The sequence below is a fragment of the Mastacembelus armatus genome, chromosome 11, assembly GCF_900324485.2.
Source record: "Mastacembelus armatus chromosome 11, fMasArm1.2, whole genome shotgun sequence".
NCBI classification, from domain to species: domain Eukaryota; kingdom Metazoa; phylum Chordata; class Actinopteri; order Synbranchiformes; family Mastacembelidae; genus Mastacembelus; species Mastacembelus armatus.
The window spans coordinates 4,298,963-4,316,678 of record NC_046643.1 but is presented as its reverse complement, the minus strand read 5'-3'; the positions used below and the strand labels follow the sequence as shown (position 1 = coordinate 4,316,678).

Sequence of the window (17,716 nt, the reverse complement as noted above, 5' to 3'; positions counted from 1 at the left end):
GAATTTGCATAATAGCACATAAATCAACACAGATGACATCAAACAAGAGGGTAAAAAAAGATTTACAAAACATACTGCATATCTAACATAGTCTTTGTGTGTGTGTGTGTATATATATATATATATATATATATATATATATATATATATGTATATATATGCATATATATATATACATGTATATATAACTCATATAATTACATAATAGCATCATTCAGACGAGGTGCTCAAGTGTTCTTGCCTATCATCCTCAGAGTCTAAAATCAGACTCTGGATTTCAATCTTTTGCATTGTCACTTAAGACAGAGCCCCCTATCAGAGTTGTGTCTGGGAGGAAGGAGCCTTTTTTTTTGCTTTGGGTGGTCTGTGGGTCAACACACCTCTCTATAACGTCTCTGCTCACCTCCGGATGGCTTGTTTCTGTTCCGGGACTTTGTGTCTGTTGGACTCCGAAGGCTTCATTCTCTCTGTGTAACAGAGTGTCTGATTGGCTGCTGCTAGACGTTCCCTCTAATGTCTCAGGGTCCAGCAGGCTTGCTTGGCTGCTGGGCAATGTCTCTTTGAGACTATCCTGATGCTGCAGCAGGGAAAACCTTGCCTTTAGAGCACTGCTTAGCCTCCAGGATGTCCCTGGCCCTGCAGTGCGAGCTGTGGGTGCTGCGGGGCTGCTCACCAACTTGTAAAGAGGTAGGGGAGACCTGGGCTGAATCATGTGAATCCCCCCAATAGGAATCAGTTGGCTCGGGGCCCTACCTAGCTGTTGGGAGTGCAGAGGGAGGTGACTCAGGAGGTTGTGGGTTCCCCGAAGCCGCGTGGGATGTGGGGCGACGTGGGTCAGACCAACGTCATCTACAGACTACAACAAAACAAGATGAAATGAGACTTGAAGAGACTAGGTTAATACACCAACGACATTAACAGGATACAGTAAAGAAAATGCAAAATGCCAAAAAATAAGAATGCTTGAAAGCATGGTGTCATGCAATGACAATAACTGTTCATGTTGATCAATAGCAGTGACTATGTTTGCTTGGTCCTGGTGCTGACAAATTAACTCATGAAAGATGTGCTATGAGTTAGCAACTAATGGTGAAATGTGATGGTGAATGGTGAACGTTTTTTAATTTAAACCCATTTGTGTTAAACTTTGATCTAAGGTCCAAGCACTTCAATTATTCTTTACTTCATTCCAATTGTACCTGCAGTCAGTATGGCGACAGGTAGTATGTACAGGATAATTGAATTTCTCTGTATTTCCTGTGGTTCTCTTGTGTGTAACAACATCTCGCTTGCACTTATGTAGTGAACAGTACAGGTGGACATCTAGACCCTTTGACATCACTAATGGGTGTGGTCAGAAATGGTAAATGGTCTTACACTTACAGAGCGCTTTTCTACAGTCTGGACTGGTCTAGACTGATGAAGATACTTGGATGAGTAGTGAAACATTTCGACCTAAAAACTAGAAGTCCAGTTTTCATGACTCAACCTCTAGACACCAAGCCCTTGGTTCATGACTCACCTACTCTACCTCCTGAGGCACAGCCAAAATAAAACAACTGAGGTGGGAGGTGAAACACAGTAATTCAGACATCTGTTACTCTTATACTCATCAGAGGCTACTCTTAAACACATTATATGGCAACTTGCCTCACAGTATATGTAACAACAAACATGTCTCCTGGTAAGGCACTGTGGTTGAATCCAAATGTGTGGACTTCCCTGCACTTGCAGATACAATAAAGCAATGGTTCAATTCCCAGGAAGTCAGAGTGCAGACAGCTATATATATACAGTTTATAAACTACCATGCGAATGTATGAAGATTTCTTTTTGCATGTTTTTAATTTTTTTGGAATTTGTTAATCTGCACAGTTACACAGGCAAAGCTGATTGTGAGGATCACCAGCATTAAGATATTGAGAAACTTGGGAAGGATTTACTGTCAACCTTAACATATCAATATTTTATTTATGATTCAAACACCATCTTTAAATGACTACCAGTAGAGTTGTATAATCAGAAAGAAGATCTCATCTTTCAAATGTTAGTGTCTCACTTTAAGGAAAACAGAAATCCTAACATTACTTTAATATTTAGCACAAATTCTTTATTAATAGCTTCATTGATAACAGATTGTAATGCCACAAATGCCAATATTTTTTAAAAAACCGATAATACTCTCTTATTCTCCTGTCTGATTTATCAGTCAGGCTCTAGTCAGGCTAAATTGAAATATTATAGTGCGCAAAATATAAGGAAATGACTAGAATATATAAGCAAATTACTAGAACCTGTCAGAATGAATGTGTTTTGAAAATCCATGTGCAAAAGAATAAGACGAAAGTCAAGTATGCCAAATTTTTAAAAAATTGTATTCACAGTAGCAGGTTTACTGAGGGTCATAATACACATGTACTCATCAAATATTTAGACACATGAAAATGACTGACCTTACCAAGACACCAAATTTACAGATGTAGCTGACAGGTGAACAAAAATATCTGTTTGCGGTTGTGAAAAACAACCCTGTAGAGAATATAAATTAATGTCTCCTCCTGAGACCTCTCTTAGTGTGAGGAGGAAGGGTTGAGGTTTAGACCATAACATCACCACAGGTTTGGAGTAGACGTTTTTGTATTTTATTGGGATGAACTAAGATCTTTGCCCATGCTGTTTTCATCGTTGACATGTGGTTCCAATCTTTGGCATTTAATGATCGGCCTGCTTCTCATTTTATCAGTGGCTGCCCAGGGAAAACATGCTGTGTCTATTTGGGAGCTCTCCTGCATTATTTTAAGGCTTGGAGCTGCAGGTTTGGTTTGACTGATATAAAACAAGAGAGGTGCCTTTCCTTCCTTTTCCAATAAATGTGTGACTCTCTAAAACCTCATATGTACCACCCTATCTATATTTGTTCTAGATGTTGACTTACTGGGATTTAACTACACAAGATTAGCTTTGTGAGCCAAAAGCTGATTTATTTAAAACTGTAGGCTAGACTAATAGAGAAGGATCAAGTCAAAGGTGAGTGAAGCCTGTGGTTTGAGCAAAAGTCATTTTTGGTAAATTATACAAACAACAAAGACAGAACAAAACAATAATCATAATGCAGAAGAGAGATATTACGTTACCAGTGACTCACCAGTCTTGCTGTAGACGGATGCTCCACTGGTTGAAGACAGGTATGACACTGAACAGAGGTGGCTGCCAGGGAGCCTGGGGGCCTGGAGAAGTCAGACTCATGGGACTGGACTATTGTAGGAGAAAGGTGTCTACCAGGGGAGACTGGTCGCAGTGGGGAGGTGGAGACCAGGCAACTGGATGGGGAGAGAATGTACTGGGGGGCTGGGGAATCAAGAGTCCTGGGCAACAAGCTATGAGTTGGAGACAGCTCCCTTCTTGGAGTCTCGGAACTAGTAGAGTTTGATTCTCTGGAGGACATTGTTGCTGAAGCATCAAGGCGTCTACGTGCGAACAGGGCCCTTCTAGCGCTGGCCGAGCTCTTTTGGGTAGAGTCTTTGAGGGTCAGCATCAGGGATTGGCTGGGTTCAGGCTCCATTGCCTGGCATCCTAGCTTCTCACTGTCTGAGCAAACAGCGTGAGAGCTTTCAGCTATCTTGGACATGTTGTTTTCATTGCTATCATCCTTTTCCTTCGCATGGTTGTCGTCATCATCTCCAACTTTCCCTTGATCAGAGTACTGATGATCTTTTTGTTTAACTAGGAGAACTGATTGATCTTCACAGACTCCTAGGATGGGTAAGAAAATGTCATTTTAACACATTTTAACAGTTTAACGTTTCAATTTCTCTTAGACTACCAACCATCTCCATTCCTTAGTTTGAAAAATTCAACATTTGATGTATCAGGCTTGAATGAGCAGTTTTCTACAGCACACAAAGTACCACAAGTATATAGAGACAGTACTAAAGGCATCCCAATGTGAAATATTTTATGTATTTTGTCAAGTTTTAAATACTTTAAATACAATTTCATGATCCTACCCAACAGCTGTGCTACATGCATAAATTTCACACAGCTCCTCTTTAAACATGGAGACAGATGAATCCATTCTGTTTGACAGCAACAGCAATGTAAGTAAAAAAAAACAGGAGCTTCATATTTTATGTTTGTTTAGTCACCATGAGACAGTGTCTGAAAGCGAATGTTTCAAGTCAGATGTGTGAGAGTTGCCAGTGCTGTGATGCTGAAGGAGACAGAGCTGAGCTCCAACAGGGTGCTGTTTGGATGGTGGCAGGCAGCTCAGGTCCAGTCCAACTGAACACCAGACTTTGTGGCCACTGAGTACATTTTTTCACTGGGTGTAAGATATAAGTTCTTTCACCCTGTTTCCTGTGTCCAACCTTCTTCCATCTTATAACTTGTACATGCAAGATTTCAGTGAAACCAACATTTACATACTGAAGCTAACTGACAAATTATGCAAGTTGACTGACTTCACTGTTAAAGGCTAATAATCAGCTGAAGTCTTCAAACAAGAACATTAATGTGCCTTAGGTTATGGTCACCAGTCATTATCCCCATAGAGCATCATTATAAAAGATGGCCTGTAAAACTGTCCACAGAGCACTTACAGCTCTAACAAGGCCCTTTATTAGCATTTCTATTATGATTTTTCTCATCCATGTAGGTTTTATATTTGTAAAACTTTCAGTGAGTTTTATTTTTGTGACATCATGACAAAGCAAAGTCTATGGGCTGAGCAGGAACGCATGGGCAAAGCAGGGGGGAAACACTTCTAAAAACGTCTTTTGCTCATGTGTAAGGTAAATGATATATACAAGCTAACTAGATCAATTTTTATTGGCAGTAGTGCAAAGGTTTTGTGGCCTCCCGTTGTTATTCGTCATTTCTGGTTTTGTTTTTGAATGTCTGGTCACTGTTCTGGTCACTGGGCTACAACAAATACAAGTACAAAGTCTTGGCCATAAGAGGTTCATACAACCTGCTGTACATGCTGTACATTAAAAGATTTCATGTTGGTAGATTCAATTCAAAAATATGAGTACTGGTGTACTTGAGTACAGTACAAAACTGACTTTTCAAACACAACGTATCACACCTTCATCTGTGTCATCTGGGTAGCAGCTGGTTTCTTTTCCATGTGGTTTAGAGATCAGGTATTCAGTGAGGCTTCCTGTAAATTCAGAGGAGAAGCTAAGCTGGTTGCACAGTGAACACTACATCACAAACCAAAGCTATCCTTTATACTACATCCTCACCTTTGGGTTTGAATGTGACATTGCAGTATTTGCAGCTTGGGGATTCTGTGGAGCGATGCGTGCACTTTTGCAGCACACTGGTATTCTTAAGGTGGATTCCACAATCTTCACATTGGCACTTCCCTCCACCATGCTTCTCATTTGATCTGCAGGTGTGAAGAGAGAGAGATTTTAGTTTGGTGCTCACAGCATTTCCCTGTCAGTTGTCAATTGATGCTGCTTCTCTCAGGATGATAGTAACAATCAATATGTGTGTAACTGGAGCTGACAGACAGGATATAGGCCCTATGGCACCTGTAAGCAGCTTTTTAGTGTCTGTTAATCCAGAGTAAGTATGCTATCTGTTTGACCTTTAATAACCACAGTGAGCTCACACTCTGGCAGCTGGGCCCAGGGTCCACCCCTACATGTACACTAAGAGTCCCTCAGCAAGGCACCCACTTCAGCTTCAACAGAGCAGCTTTCATAAGCGAAAACCAGAACTACCCCCCAACTGCCTTATAACCCCATCACAGCTCACACTACCACTGAGTCCAAACAAGGGGCAGCCTACAATGTGGCCCAAGGTCCAGGGTTTGCTGCAGCCAGCCAATAAAAACATCTCAGCAAGGGAGGGAAACCCTGGTCCAGACCAGCTGCTGCTTCAAATAAGCATGAAAAAACACAGAAAATGAAAACACATTCCTATGACAAACGTTTTAATTATAATCGACTGTTTTTTCTTCTATTTTCACTACAGGCTTTGCGGCTGGCTAAACTCTGCAGACATCATAACACTGGCTTTTCCAGTCTTGAAAAACTTTCAAACGAATGAATGAGAACCACTTTGCCATCATGCCTGTGCACTGTACTGTATGCTTACACTATAAATCCACTGTATTCACAGGGTTTTTATACAGGAACCATCCACACCCAAGACTTGAGTGTAGGTACCCATGCCACCCATGAAAGGAATAAAAAATGTTCAATTACCTTTCTGCCTTGGTTCAGTCTTTTTCCGCCTCAGACAGACTGATCAGGCAGAGAAGAAAGCAAGCAGGCGAGAGGATGACTCACACTTTTAGGAAGGCTGTGATGAGCGTCAACATGAGTCACAACAGGGATTTGTTCACAGACACACTCCCAAACCAAAAAGAGACACACAGATGGCACCTCTCTGCACTCCCCTGCATCACTTCGCTGCAGTGTTTATTTCTGATGGGTACCAAAAGTACAGGAGCTTGTCTAATTTGCTCCTGTGCAAATGAATTTGAGAAGATATGAGTGTGCTTCAGTTAAGACAAATAAATAATAGTATTGTGTTGTTCATACACATATGCATAATGTATTGTGATTTGGCGCTATACAAATAAAATTGAATAATGCATGTTACAGAATTTCAGTACAACAGAGTTAATGCTCTTTCTGTTGCCTTTTTAACAGATTTAATGACTGCTGCTAAATTTGATGAGATATACAACAAAACTGACTACACCTTTATGCAGTACTTGTATAAAATGTTAAATGCTTCAAACTTTAACCATCTAATAAGGGTGTTATTATTTTAAGTGTCAGATATTTGATCTTTTGTATAATTAAAAATAAACAGGTGAGAAAGAGTACATTGAAAATACAGGTCCCAAAGGACAACCTGAATGCAACAAAATTAAGTCCAGTTGTGATCACTATAAGATAGGTTCCAGGTTCACATAATTGGGAAGGCAACCAGAGGAAAGTGAGAAATTCATTCTTTTGAGCAACTAAAAGGCAATGACATATAATACTGTTGTTGGGAACAAAATACAAGACTGCCTGAGAGTTTGAAATGCAATCCTTGTTATTAAAAAAAATAAAAATAATAATACATATATATATATATATATATATATAGATAGTGCTGTGCTTTATGATATGGGGCTGTAGGTACAGAGATTTCAAGCCATGTATGCCTCTGATTATCAATAAAAGAAAATGGCATTTCTGTATTACTGTATTAATGTCCCTGGGCCATGCTCCATTTAGAGCAAAAAGGACAGCACACACCTGCCAAATGACAAATACATTTTCAATCTCTCCTTACAAATGTCTGTTTTTCTGCCCAATTCCATTCCATATGGCAGACCAATGCTATGTATGTGCATGTACATATTTAGTCATTTGACTCATTCTTTTAGTGTCAGTGTGAGAGAATGAAACAAGCTGTGGTTCCATGCAAATGGCTGTGATGGCTGGTGTAAATGAATCTCTGCAGGAGGAAACTTAGGTAGTTTCCTGGCTTTAGCCCCTCAACAGACGGGCTCTGTTGGTACAGACAGGCATCCCTTGGCCTCTCCAATATGGAGGATATGATGGACAGACAACAACTAAAATATACCACATGCTCACATGTAATATATACATTCAACACTATAAGTAATGGGGTATGTCAATATAAATAAGGACAATATGTCAACAGTTAAAGTAATGTTATTAGCTGTCAGGAGGTTGTACTCACCCCTTCTCCGACAGCCAGATTTCAGGAGGCTTTTTATTTCTGCAAAATGACTGGTCTTCCTCCACCTGGTTCTTCTCTTTCTCCTTCTTCTCTTTTCTGTTTGACCTGTTGTCATCTTCCGACTGCTGTACCTTCCTTGTTCCCCCTGAGTCACCGCAGCATGGCTGGCTGATGTAGACCTACACTCGAAAGAGACATGGGCAAATTCACCAACTCTGCTCCAGCATGCCCAGGGAGACAGATTGGGAATTTTCATTGAACGTTGGTGTTTTATAGCATGTATTAAAGCACATATATCTCATTCCAAGCTTTATAGTCTTGTCAGTATCATGAATTTAGTTCTGTCAAAATTATCCAAATATCTGTCTTTAGGGATTGAGACAACTGTAAAAATGACAGACACAATCCTTACTCACAATGCCAACTAACCCTTTGCTTTACCCTTAATTACTCAATTCACCTAAAGATAAAGCAAACACATTTGCTATACTAACCCACCAATAATGTAAGGCATATAAAGCATGAGCCTCTAACTCAGTTTAAGATGATTTTAAAAACAAACATAGTAACGCTGTGTTCACCGTCCATCTAAATGTGATATGGTTTCAAATGTATATCACATTGCTTCTGAAATTGCTTCTTCCATGCCTTTTGATCCTTTGATGGATCTAATAATACATTATAATATCATATTACGGGCAATTATAATCAGTGCTTAGTGTTGTAATTACCTCAGTGGAGTATGGTCTTTTGTTGTCCTCGAGCTCCATTGATTCTGTTGTCCTGACTGACATGGGGGATATAGTGTAGATGGAGGGACTGAGTCTCTGCTTACAGTGTAGCAGAGAGAGAGCCGTCTTGCTGGAGAGACCAGGTGGGTTTGGGTCATAGCCACTAGTGGACCATGATGAATACACTGAGGGCCTCTGTTCATCCAGAGTAGAAGGGTTTGGCTTAATGTAGTTTAAATAGCACCAGCTATTACAGGTGCTGGACAGAAGACTAGGGAATGAAGGTACAGCATGTGTGATGGGAGAACAAACACTTGGTAGACATGACTGGTCCTCCTGTTTGAGTTTCTGATCACACACACCCATTGATTCCTTGTGAACACATCCCACCTCCCTCTCTTCTTCTTCTTTTACTCGTTTCTGCTGTTGCTGTGACTCAAAGGGGAGCTCTATACTATTTGAGGGGGAAAGCATGCGCTTGTTGCCCCCTGAGCCTGATAATCTAAGGCCATCATCAGACCACAAATGAAAGTCAGGACTTCTGTTCCTATGATTTCTGTATTCAGCAGTTGGGATACCTACACTGTGAGAAACAGCATCAACTGCCTCCTGGGGTCTGGGGGAGGTGGACTGAGACAGTGTGGTGTATATAGCACATGCTGGGGTAAGGGTCTCTGTTTGCAGACGCACTGCTACTGAATGAGATGTGACTGGCGTTAGTAATTCCAGACTGGAGGTGATGTGAGGGACAGTGTTTTGGATGTGGGAGTGACTTACATGTAAATCTGAATAATCATCATGTTGTGAAGGAATCTCTAATTTCAGTCCTGTAGACAAGGAGAGGTATCGAGCTCTGGCAGCCCCTGATGGTCCATGTGTAGTATAGGGTTGTGGTGTGTCTGGCAGAGGCTGGCCTGTGTGGATGTGTGAGGCCTCTGTTCTTACAGGATCTATGGATGGATCATGACTGCGAAGGAGTTCAGTCGTGCCAGTTAACTGAATATTTCCACTGAGCTTCCACTGTGAGAACATCTGTTTGCTTTCTGATCGAACTGTATTACGTAAGACTGTGTTATCTGATAAAGGAGAAGTTGGGGGCCTAGCGCAGTACAGAGAAGTCGGGCTTGCTTGAGAAGATGTGCTAGGTGTACCATGCTCAGGAGTACGGTTCAGCCTGGTACACTGCTCCTCCTCCTCATCTGGATCTTGGATAGCAGTGTGTCTCATAAGGAGACATTTCCTTCTTTCTCTCCAGCCAACTGCAGAGCGTTCAGGGGATAGACAACTGTAGTCAAAAGACTTACTGCGGGTCTCAGCCATTAGAAGACTAGGTTGTGGGTCATGAGGTGCCTGTTCAGATGCTGAGCGCCTCATCTCTCTGTGTTGATGCACCCCAGGCACTGTTAACATGTGAGGTGCTCTTGATCTCCTCAGTGATGTTGATGTTACTATCTCCATGTCTGGTCTATTTGACTCCTCCAAGGATGTGGAATGGCTAGATGTGTAAGATGTGCTACTTTCCTGACTAGGGCTGCGGGGTAAGGATATAGAGTCAAAACTGGATTCTCCTGAGGACTGGGCAGCCTCAGCTAAACGTAAGCGCTTCTTCTTTGGAGGAAGTTTTTCAATAGGGAGCTGGGCCAGTGAGGGACTTCTTTGAGGCCACTGAAATTCATCAGGTTTGTCTGAATGCTTGAGGGTTGGCTCTGTGCTCATGTTTAAATCCTCTGTCACCAGTATTTCTGGTACCTGCACATTTTGTTGACGGACCAGCTTTCGGGCTGCTAGTTTTGTTGACTGTTGTTGGGGTTGTTTCTGTGACACCAGTTGATATTCTCCATGACATGGAGAGCTTTTTGTTGTCTCTGCACATTGATTTTCCTTGTGTAAAGATTCTTGTTTTTCAAATGAACTAGTATGTTGAATTACTGAACAGGTTTGCAGGGTAGGTCTTCTATGGCTCTCATAAGCTACATTGCTTTCATCTCTACACTGTCCTGACAAGTGGGCAGGAAACGGTAATGAAGGACAGGAGGGGTCATCAGATTCAAAACTCTCCTCTTTTCTCCTCTTGCGCATTGCTGAAGTTCCTGGTCTGCCTGCATGGCTGATTAGTTGCAAGCACTCTGTTTGACTAATTACCACCTCATTTCTGGGATGATGTGCTAAGCACAGGCTTTCCTTATGTTTCTTATAACCGTCCCAATCTTTGTATCCAGTGCCACAGGCCTCACACTTGTATGGCTGATGTTCACTCTGCTTGTCATCAGGCACAGCATTTACGCTGCCAGTGTAAAATGAATGAGAACCCTCATGTTCCTCTTTTGTAGGTTCAGCACCAAGTGGGATTTCAATAGCTGGCTGCCGTTTTAGCATCCCATAACGACGGGAGGCCTGTTGTTCATCAAAGGACTGACTTAGGCGAAATTTACTGGGGACACCACTGGAAGCATCAAATGAACTAGCTGCAGATGGCATTGAGTGACTTCTCACCAAAGGGGTGCTGGTTGTTTGGCCAGCCGGCTGTTCTACATTTCGGGATGAATGATGAAATTTTTCACATGGAACTCCCATGGTGATAGAGCCACTGTTTTTATAGCCCAAATCCCCGGTTTTAGGGGTATGAATAAGTGCTTCTTTCGTAGATGAACTCTTCTGTGACTCTGAACTATTCTTTCTGGAAAGAGAGAATCTCCTCGGTTTTACACTATCAATTTTACTGGTGTCCACCACAGCTTCATTGATGGTAATAAGTTTAGTGATATGGTCAATGACCTGTTTTTTGGGCACTGTGAATGGGATGCTTTTGTCCTCTTCACCAGAGGACTGCTGGTTATGATGACGAGACATCCTCTGCAGGTGTCCAAGACGTCCGTATTTGCCGAGGATAATCTCTGCATAGCTTTTGGCACTTGTATTGGGGGGACTGTCCTGTGACTGCTCAGTACTTTCGGAGCGAGAGAAATACCCAGATTCTGTACTGCCCTTACTGCCTAAAATTTGAGATGAGGTTTGTCCATCAGAAGAATCTTGAGGACCATGTTTTGCTCTACTAAGACGCAGGGCCAGTCTCTTTTTCACTGCGTAGGAGTCATCTTTCCCTGCAGTGGAATCTTTGGCACTCTCTGTTTCATGACTCTTGATTGCAGCTACACTGCCTTGTCTTTCTGTATGGGAAGATGCTGATGATAAATGTCTGGTTTCATCTTCTGATTCTGTGACTTGCTCCTCTACAGATTTTGGCTCCCCTAGTGCCAAACCTGCCTTCACCCTGTGGGTATGTGATTTGCGGTGTTTGTACAGATTACTTTTTGTCTTAAAAGAGAAGCCACATGGGGCACAGGGATAGGGTCTTTCACCTGTGTGGGAGCGAATATGTTTCTGTAGGACACTAGGTTTTGCACATGCACGGCCACAGTAAGTGCAGACATATTTCCCTGGTCTCTGAGGCTTACGCTCTCGTTTCTGTTTTGGGGTGCCCTCCTGCATTTCTGGTTTAGACTGAATGGGATCATTTGCTGATGAAGGTGGGATTCCTGCTGACAAAACAGAAACTGTGATTTCTTTTGATGCTGCGTCATGTTTGTGTTCCAACACTGTGCCTGAGTCAGCACTCTGCCGCTGGTTCCTGAGACGCTTGCGTTCAGGATTCTGTCGCCTGGACTGTTTGGGCTGCTGTGGAGTGCCATGGGTCTTTTGGGAGCACGCTTGCTGTTGCAGATGGGGCTGGGAGGAAGACTTAGGCTGTGGGCCTCGGTGAGGAGACTCTGACTGACAATGTTCTTGACCTCCGGACTGCTCCCCAGTTTTCAGGCGACTATGCAAGGCCTCCATAAAATGGAAGAACAGCCTCAGGTAGACACGTGAGATGCGTCTGCCTGTGCCAGGCTACAGAGCTCAAGCCAAATCATTAACTGGGTAATTTTTTTTTATGTCAATCTATCAAATTATATTGATTCAAGTTGACTGTCAGGCTTCATAACTTTCACTTGTGTTATAAAACTTTATTGCTTGACAGCAGAATGATACCATCAGATGTAGAATGGCAGCATCAACGAATGCAGCTGTGATATGTCATGTGCTGTGAAGAAGTCCTCTGCAATGCTGACCTGAAGTATCCCATCATGAGGTACTCAGCCACTACTGTCACAGACTCTGATGCTCACTTGAATATATGACTCTTCTTTTCTTTTCAAAATCAAGATCTGTGAAGAAACACAAACCATTATAAAGAACAGTGTAAAATTAAACAATTCTGCACAGACAACCCTCTGACCCTCCGTTTTCCAAATATGGATATTTATGTCTCATGCGTTACATAAGAAGTGCGTGTGTCGTAACAGTCAGCTTTCACTGTCTCCTCGCCCCTGAACACTTTTAAATGAGAACACTTTATGTAATATTTTATGTGTAAAAATATATCAACATGCAACAAGTAAACATGATTCTGCTAACGTTGGCAAAGACCTCAGACCACAATGCCTTTCTGTTTGATATTACTACATTACATGAAATGAATCACGTCTTCTTGATGTTGGACTTGCCAAAACAATGATTCCAACTGAAGAGTTTGTCATATTCACATGGGAAAAAAGATCCTCCTGGTTTGTTGTCATTAAAGCACCTAAATAAATTGCATTGGTTGATGTTTTATTCTCATAATTAATTATGATTAAATAAAGGACTATGACATAAGAACCTGAAAAGGGTGTTCAACATACATAATTAAAGCCATGAAATGACATGTGTTGTTCAGGACCAGACCTGAAAATTATCATCAGAGGATTACCCTACCTGCTACCTGGATTACCCAGGCATTACCCTACCTGCTTCATTACTTTATATGTTATAGATAATTTTGACTGATTAAGAAGAATTTTAGAAACTTTAAAAAGGCCAGGACAAATGAAGGCAAGGAGTAGTTGTTACACAAGGTGACTCAGTAGAGATACTGAAGAAAACTCCAGTGCTTTTTGTGCCAGCATACTGAAACAGTAAACAAGTCATCCCACGCACTGACCAGCTGGTTTCTACACCCACGTTCTGGTGGAAGACGGCAATGCTGCTGGATTTTAACCAAATTAGTGATAACAGGTTGATAACCATCTTTGGTTCAACTTGTTGGAACAGTATTCATTCTAGTGTTATAAAACTGTGTCTTTCTTTGTTTAAAAAATACATTATAGGTATATGATTTCTGCAGTTTGCATAAGACCATTCAAATGTCATAGCTCTAAATCTGTTGCAGTGAGACTAGTATGTGCTAAATGTAGGTCAGACAGGTAGGGTAACTGGACTAAGAGCTTTTGGAGGAGAGTCAGACACTCACTTGTCTTACTGAAATTAACGCCTTAGAGCTCAGGCTGTGAGATGCTCTGATCACCCACATGTCGGTATGGAATTGACAAAGACTGACATGAAATAAGTTTCAAATTGAGCAGAACTGCATAAAATTGGCACCTAAACTCTCCTGACATTTTTAATATCATGCAATGCATCTGCTCATTTACATGTGCATGTGTTGCGCTTGTTACACAGTTAACTGAGGACTGTTAATTTGCACCTACTCATAGTGCAAATGAACCTAGCAGGCAGTGTTTTTTCTTCATCCCCTCTCTCCACAGAGATCCCCTGTCCTTGGCTCTCAACCCCTCTAATTTTCTCTGAGTGAACAGTTGCAAGGCTAGAAAACACACAGCTAGGTGTAATGTTCTCATAGTGTAGACAGCTGTTTGCTAAGATGAATTACATCAGTGACATATTTACTAAGAACCGAACATCATTGTCCTTCTATAGTAGTAATCTATCAGAAATTTAATGACTCCTCAAAGGGGAACTCTACTCATTTTGCACATTAAAGTTTATTTGGAGGTTTTGAAGAACGTTAGGGGATATATAAAAAATGTTGTATAAAGCTCAGGGCGAAGCTGTGTGAAGTCTAACAGCCAGATTTGGGAGAGTTCGAAGAATACAAATACAGATAAAATCTGGGGGTGTGGAGGAAAGTGAGCTTAACAGATCTCTATGGCCTGCATACAGTATAAAAATATACTGTGCTTAGTCTGTAAATGGGCTGCAACACTATACCTACAGTGAAATAGTATAAAACTGTACATAAACTGTATGCAATACAATTAGATTACAATTACAGTCTGACAAGTATGGTTCCAAATCAGCAGGTAATGAAATGTAACCCCCCAAGTTATGTTAAAACCAAGTCTGTTGTATAAACTTGTAAAATGCTGCATCTATTCACATACTGCCACCACAGAAAAAAATAATATTGTATAAATGGCTTTTTAAAAATCTTGACAATTTCCTCTTCACACACTAATGGGCAACCAGCGGTGGTTCCTATGGTAACGGCCCTAAACCATGTGGTAGCAGATGGAAGGAGAGCTGGAGGGCTAAATTTATCTTTCAGCATCCTCACCGACTACAGAGAGAGAGTGAGAGAAAGTGAGGCAGGCAAAGGTACCTCCCCTCCTAGAAGCCACAGCTTTTGGAGAGGGAATAGTACAGTCTAGAAAAAAAAGAAAGAAAATCAATACTTTGGGAGTCTTGAATTCATACTACACAGATAATCTTTCATTCTTTCAGACAGAACCAAAACGGAAAATGCATGCACTGAGATGACAAAGAACTCGGTCTCTCTAAAAATCCAAGCTATAAACTATTCAACCACAAATACAATTTTAAACTACAATGCAATACAAGCCTCTTAATAGGTGTTTTCCAAAATGAGGAAAATAATAACATTCAAAGCATCCAGAAAAAAAGTAGGAATTTCATTGACACTTTTATGTTGAAACAATTGAAACAAGATGCTGATTTTGGACTTATTTCACCATCATACCTCATCTGTTTTTGTATTTCAACTACAATGTCAGCTGAGCATTAGCAAGGCTGTTGAGTCAGAAAGCACAGCTTCATCAGCTGCCCGGTAGCAGTGCTGTCTGGGGACAGAAGAGGAGAGCCCTCTGGGAGTCAGTATACACATAGCTATCCCCTGTGTGAATGAGCATGTGCATGTGTGCGTGTGCCTTGGGAGAGCTCCCCAGTCCACAGGAGAACATGCCAGGCATAGGAGGCTGGGTGCACAGCACAGGGAGCTCATTCACTCCCAGTTGAGGTGTGAGCTTTAATACATACACAGTCCACGAACCACTGATTATGTGTACTCTCCCTCACCTTCATTCACACAAAGACACACACACACACAAGCCCAAAATCCCTCACTGCAGAACAGCTAACATATTCTGCTAATCTCAAATGTCTCAGTTTCTCAGTTTGATTCCACAAACGATGTTTTTTTCTTCAGCATTCAATGTCTCATCTATGTGACCGCCTTTTGCAATAACAAAGACCTGAATGGAGTCCTCTCATCACGTCACTAACGTCACCTCACACATTTCAAAATAACAGCAGATGAGAAAAGGATATGAATGGCTTTTTTTACCTGATTGCAGGTGGTGGTGTCCTCGACTATGAATGACTGGAATCGGGGAGAGCAAGGAGAACCAGAGAGAGGTGAAGGGAGAGAGAAAGGATGAATGAGAGTGACGGTGGTAAGAGGGGTAATCGAGTCTCAGCTCTACGTGCACTGGGCTGACAAACAGGTAGCTAAGTATATTATGCGTATGAATGAGGAGGAGTGGACACTCTCCCTATCTATCTCCACCCCTTTCATCTCCCCCTTAGTGTCTCTCTTTCAGGTCAAAGTGAAGAAGCAGATCCTTATTTGGAAGTTGACGTAAGCTTGTGTTTCTTTTGGCAGTGGTCTCGGGCTGCACAGCTGGCAAAGCAGTGAGAGGTAGAGGGGCAGGGTGAGTGGTCGGTGTTTTAATTTGACTAGGACAGAGGGTGGGGGCATGCTGGGGGGTCTACTGCATATTTTTAAAACACAATTTCCCTATTCAGGTCTCATTTTCCAGCATAGGTGGAGAGCTCTTTCTGCTGTATTCTCAGAAAACCATGGAAATTTGAAAGACGTGGAAAAAAAGAGAGGAGCAAAAGAATTCGTTTTTTAAGAGCAGCACTGGAGAATGTCCACATGCCACAGTGCAGTGTTTATGCTCCTGCCAGGGGTCCATCTAAAACAAATCCAGGCAACTCTGACATCACTGCTCTTTTATGCTATGGGTCCCCCACTCTACCAACTGAGCAGGCTGAAAGCTTGCTGACATGTGGAGCATTGAGGGAATACCAGCCAGTGGGATGAAGGCGGGCTGTCAGCCACTCTTCTGGCTGGGTGTGAAAAGGGGAAGCTGAGAGGGGAATGGAAGCAAGCCCAGGGTGTCTATCCTGCAACGGGACACAAAAAGCCCTTATGACTACGGCTCCAAATTGGAAAAAGGTATGTGAATGGCAGCTATGATATTGACATTGACCGGTAAAATGTTTCCTGGGTAAGTGAATTCACTTCATTGCTAGTGTATTGACCTTTGAGTTTCTGTACAGCTTACTTACAGATTAGCTTTAGTCTAACACCTAAAAACTACATTCTCTGTACAACCCTTAAATATTTACATGTTCCTGTACTAGTCATGTACCATTCTTTCTTGTCCAGCACCTCTTGAAATTTCCAGACTGATCTTGTTACCTCTGACTCACTAGCCTACCAGTTAGCTCAGCTGGCTGCTAGCATGGCCTCTTCCTCCTGCTCAGTGTCACATGTTTATTTGACTGTCTGACGGAAACATACTGCTAGAAGCCCATGGCTCATTGACCTATGGACCCCGAAAGTGGTCAAAATTAAATAAATAAATAGGACACTATGAAATAACTATGTTAACTGCTTGTTTGATCAATATTCCTTGTTAGCTGCTCCTCTTGGCCCTCACAGCTATAATGCTACATCCTAACTAGGTAACAATGCGCGAGTGATGACAGAGTGAGTTGAGTGGTGGTGAAATTGGATGGTATTTTAGAGATGCTATCATGCATAGTAGTTGCTCTTCACAATGTTAGCATCAACAACGAATTATGGTGACGATGCCTGTTCAACTCACCGTTCACTTCGCCAAAAAAAAAATATTTAATCGCGATTAATCGCATGATTGTCATGAGTTAACTCGTGATTAATCGCAACTTAATGACACATTTTTATCTGTTCTAAATGTACCTTAAGTTAATACTTTTCAAATTTTTAATACTCCAATCAACATGGGCATGGACAAACAGGGATGCTTTATGCAAATGTATGTTTATTATTAGTGAAACCATAGATATGTTTTTCAAAGAACTTGTTCATGTCTATTAAACAC

General features: G+C 41.7%; 1 protein-coding gene across 1 annotated transcript in view; it reads right to left on the bottom strand.

The window, feature by feature from the left end:
* Positions 1-234: 234 nt before the first annotated feature.
* Positions 235-17,716, bottom strand: part of hivep3a (HIVEP zinc finger 3a) — a 42,046-nt gene continuing 24,564 nt past the window's right edge. Inside the window, 7 exon segments of the mRNA XM_026300979.1 lie at positions 235-354; positions 356-856; positions 3,146-3,753; positions 5,087-5,161; positions 5,247-5,392; positions 7,720-7,898; positions 8,451-12,655. Of these exon segments, the coding sequence (XP_026156764.1) occupies positions 316-354; positions 356-856; positions 3,146-3,753; positions 5,087-5,161; positions 5,247-5,392; positions 7,720-7,898; positions 8,451-12,284 (5,382 nt within the window). The 5' untranslated portion in view covers positions 12,285-12,655 and the 3' untranslated portion in view covers positions 235-315.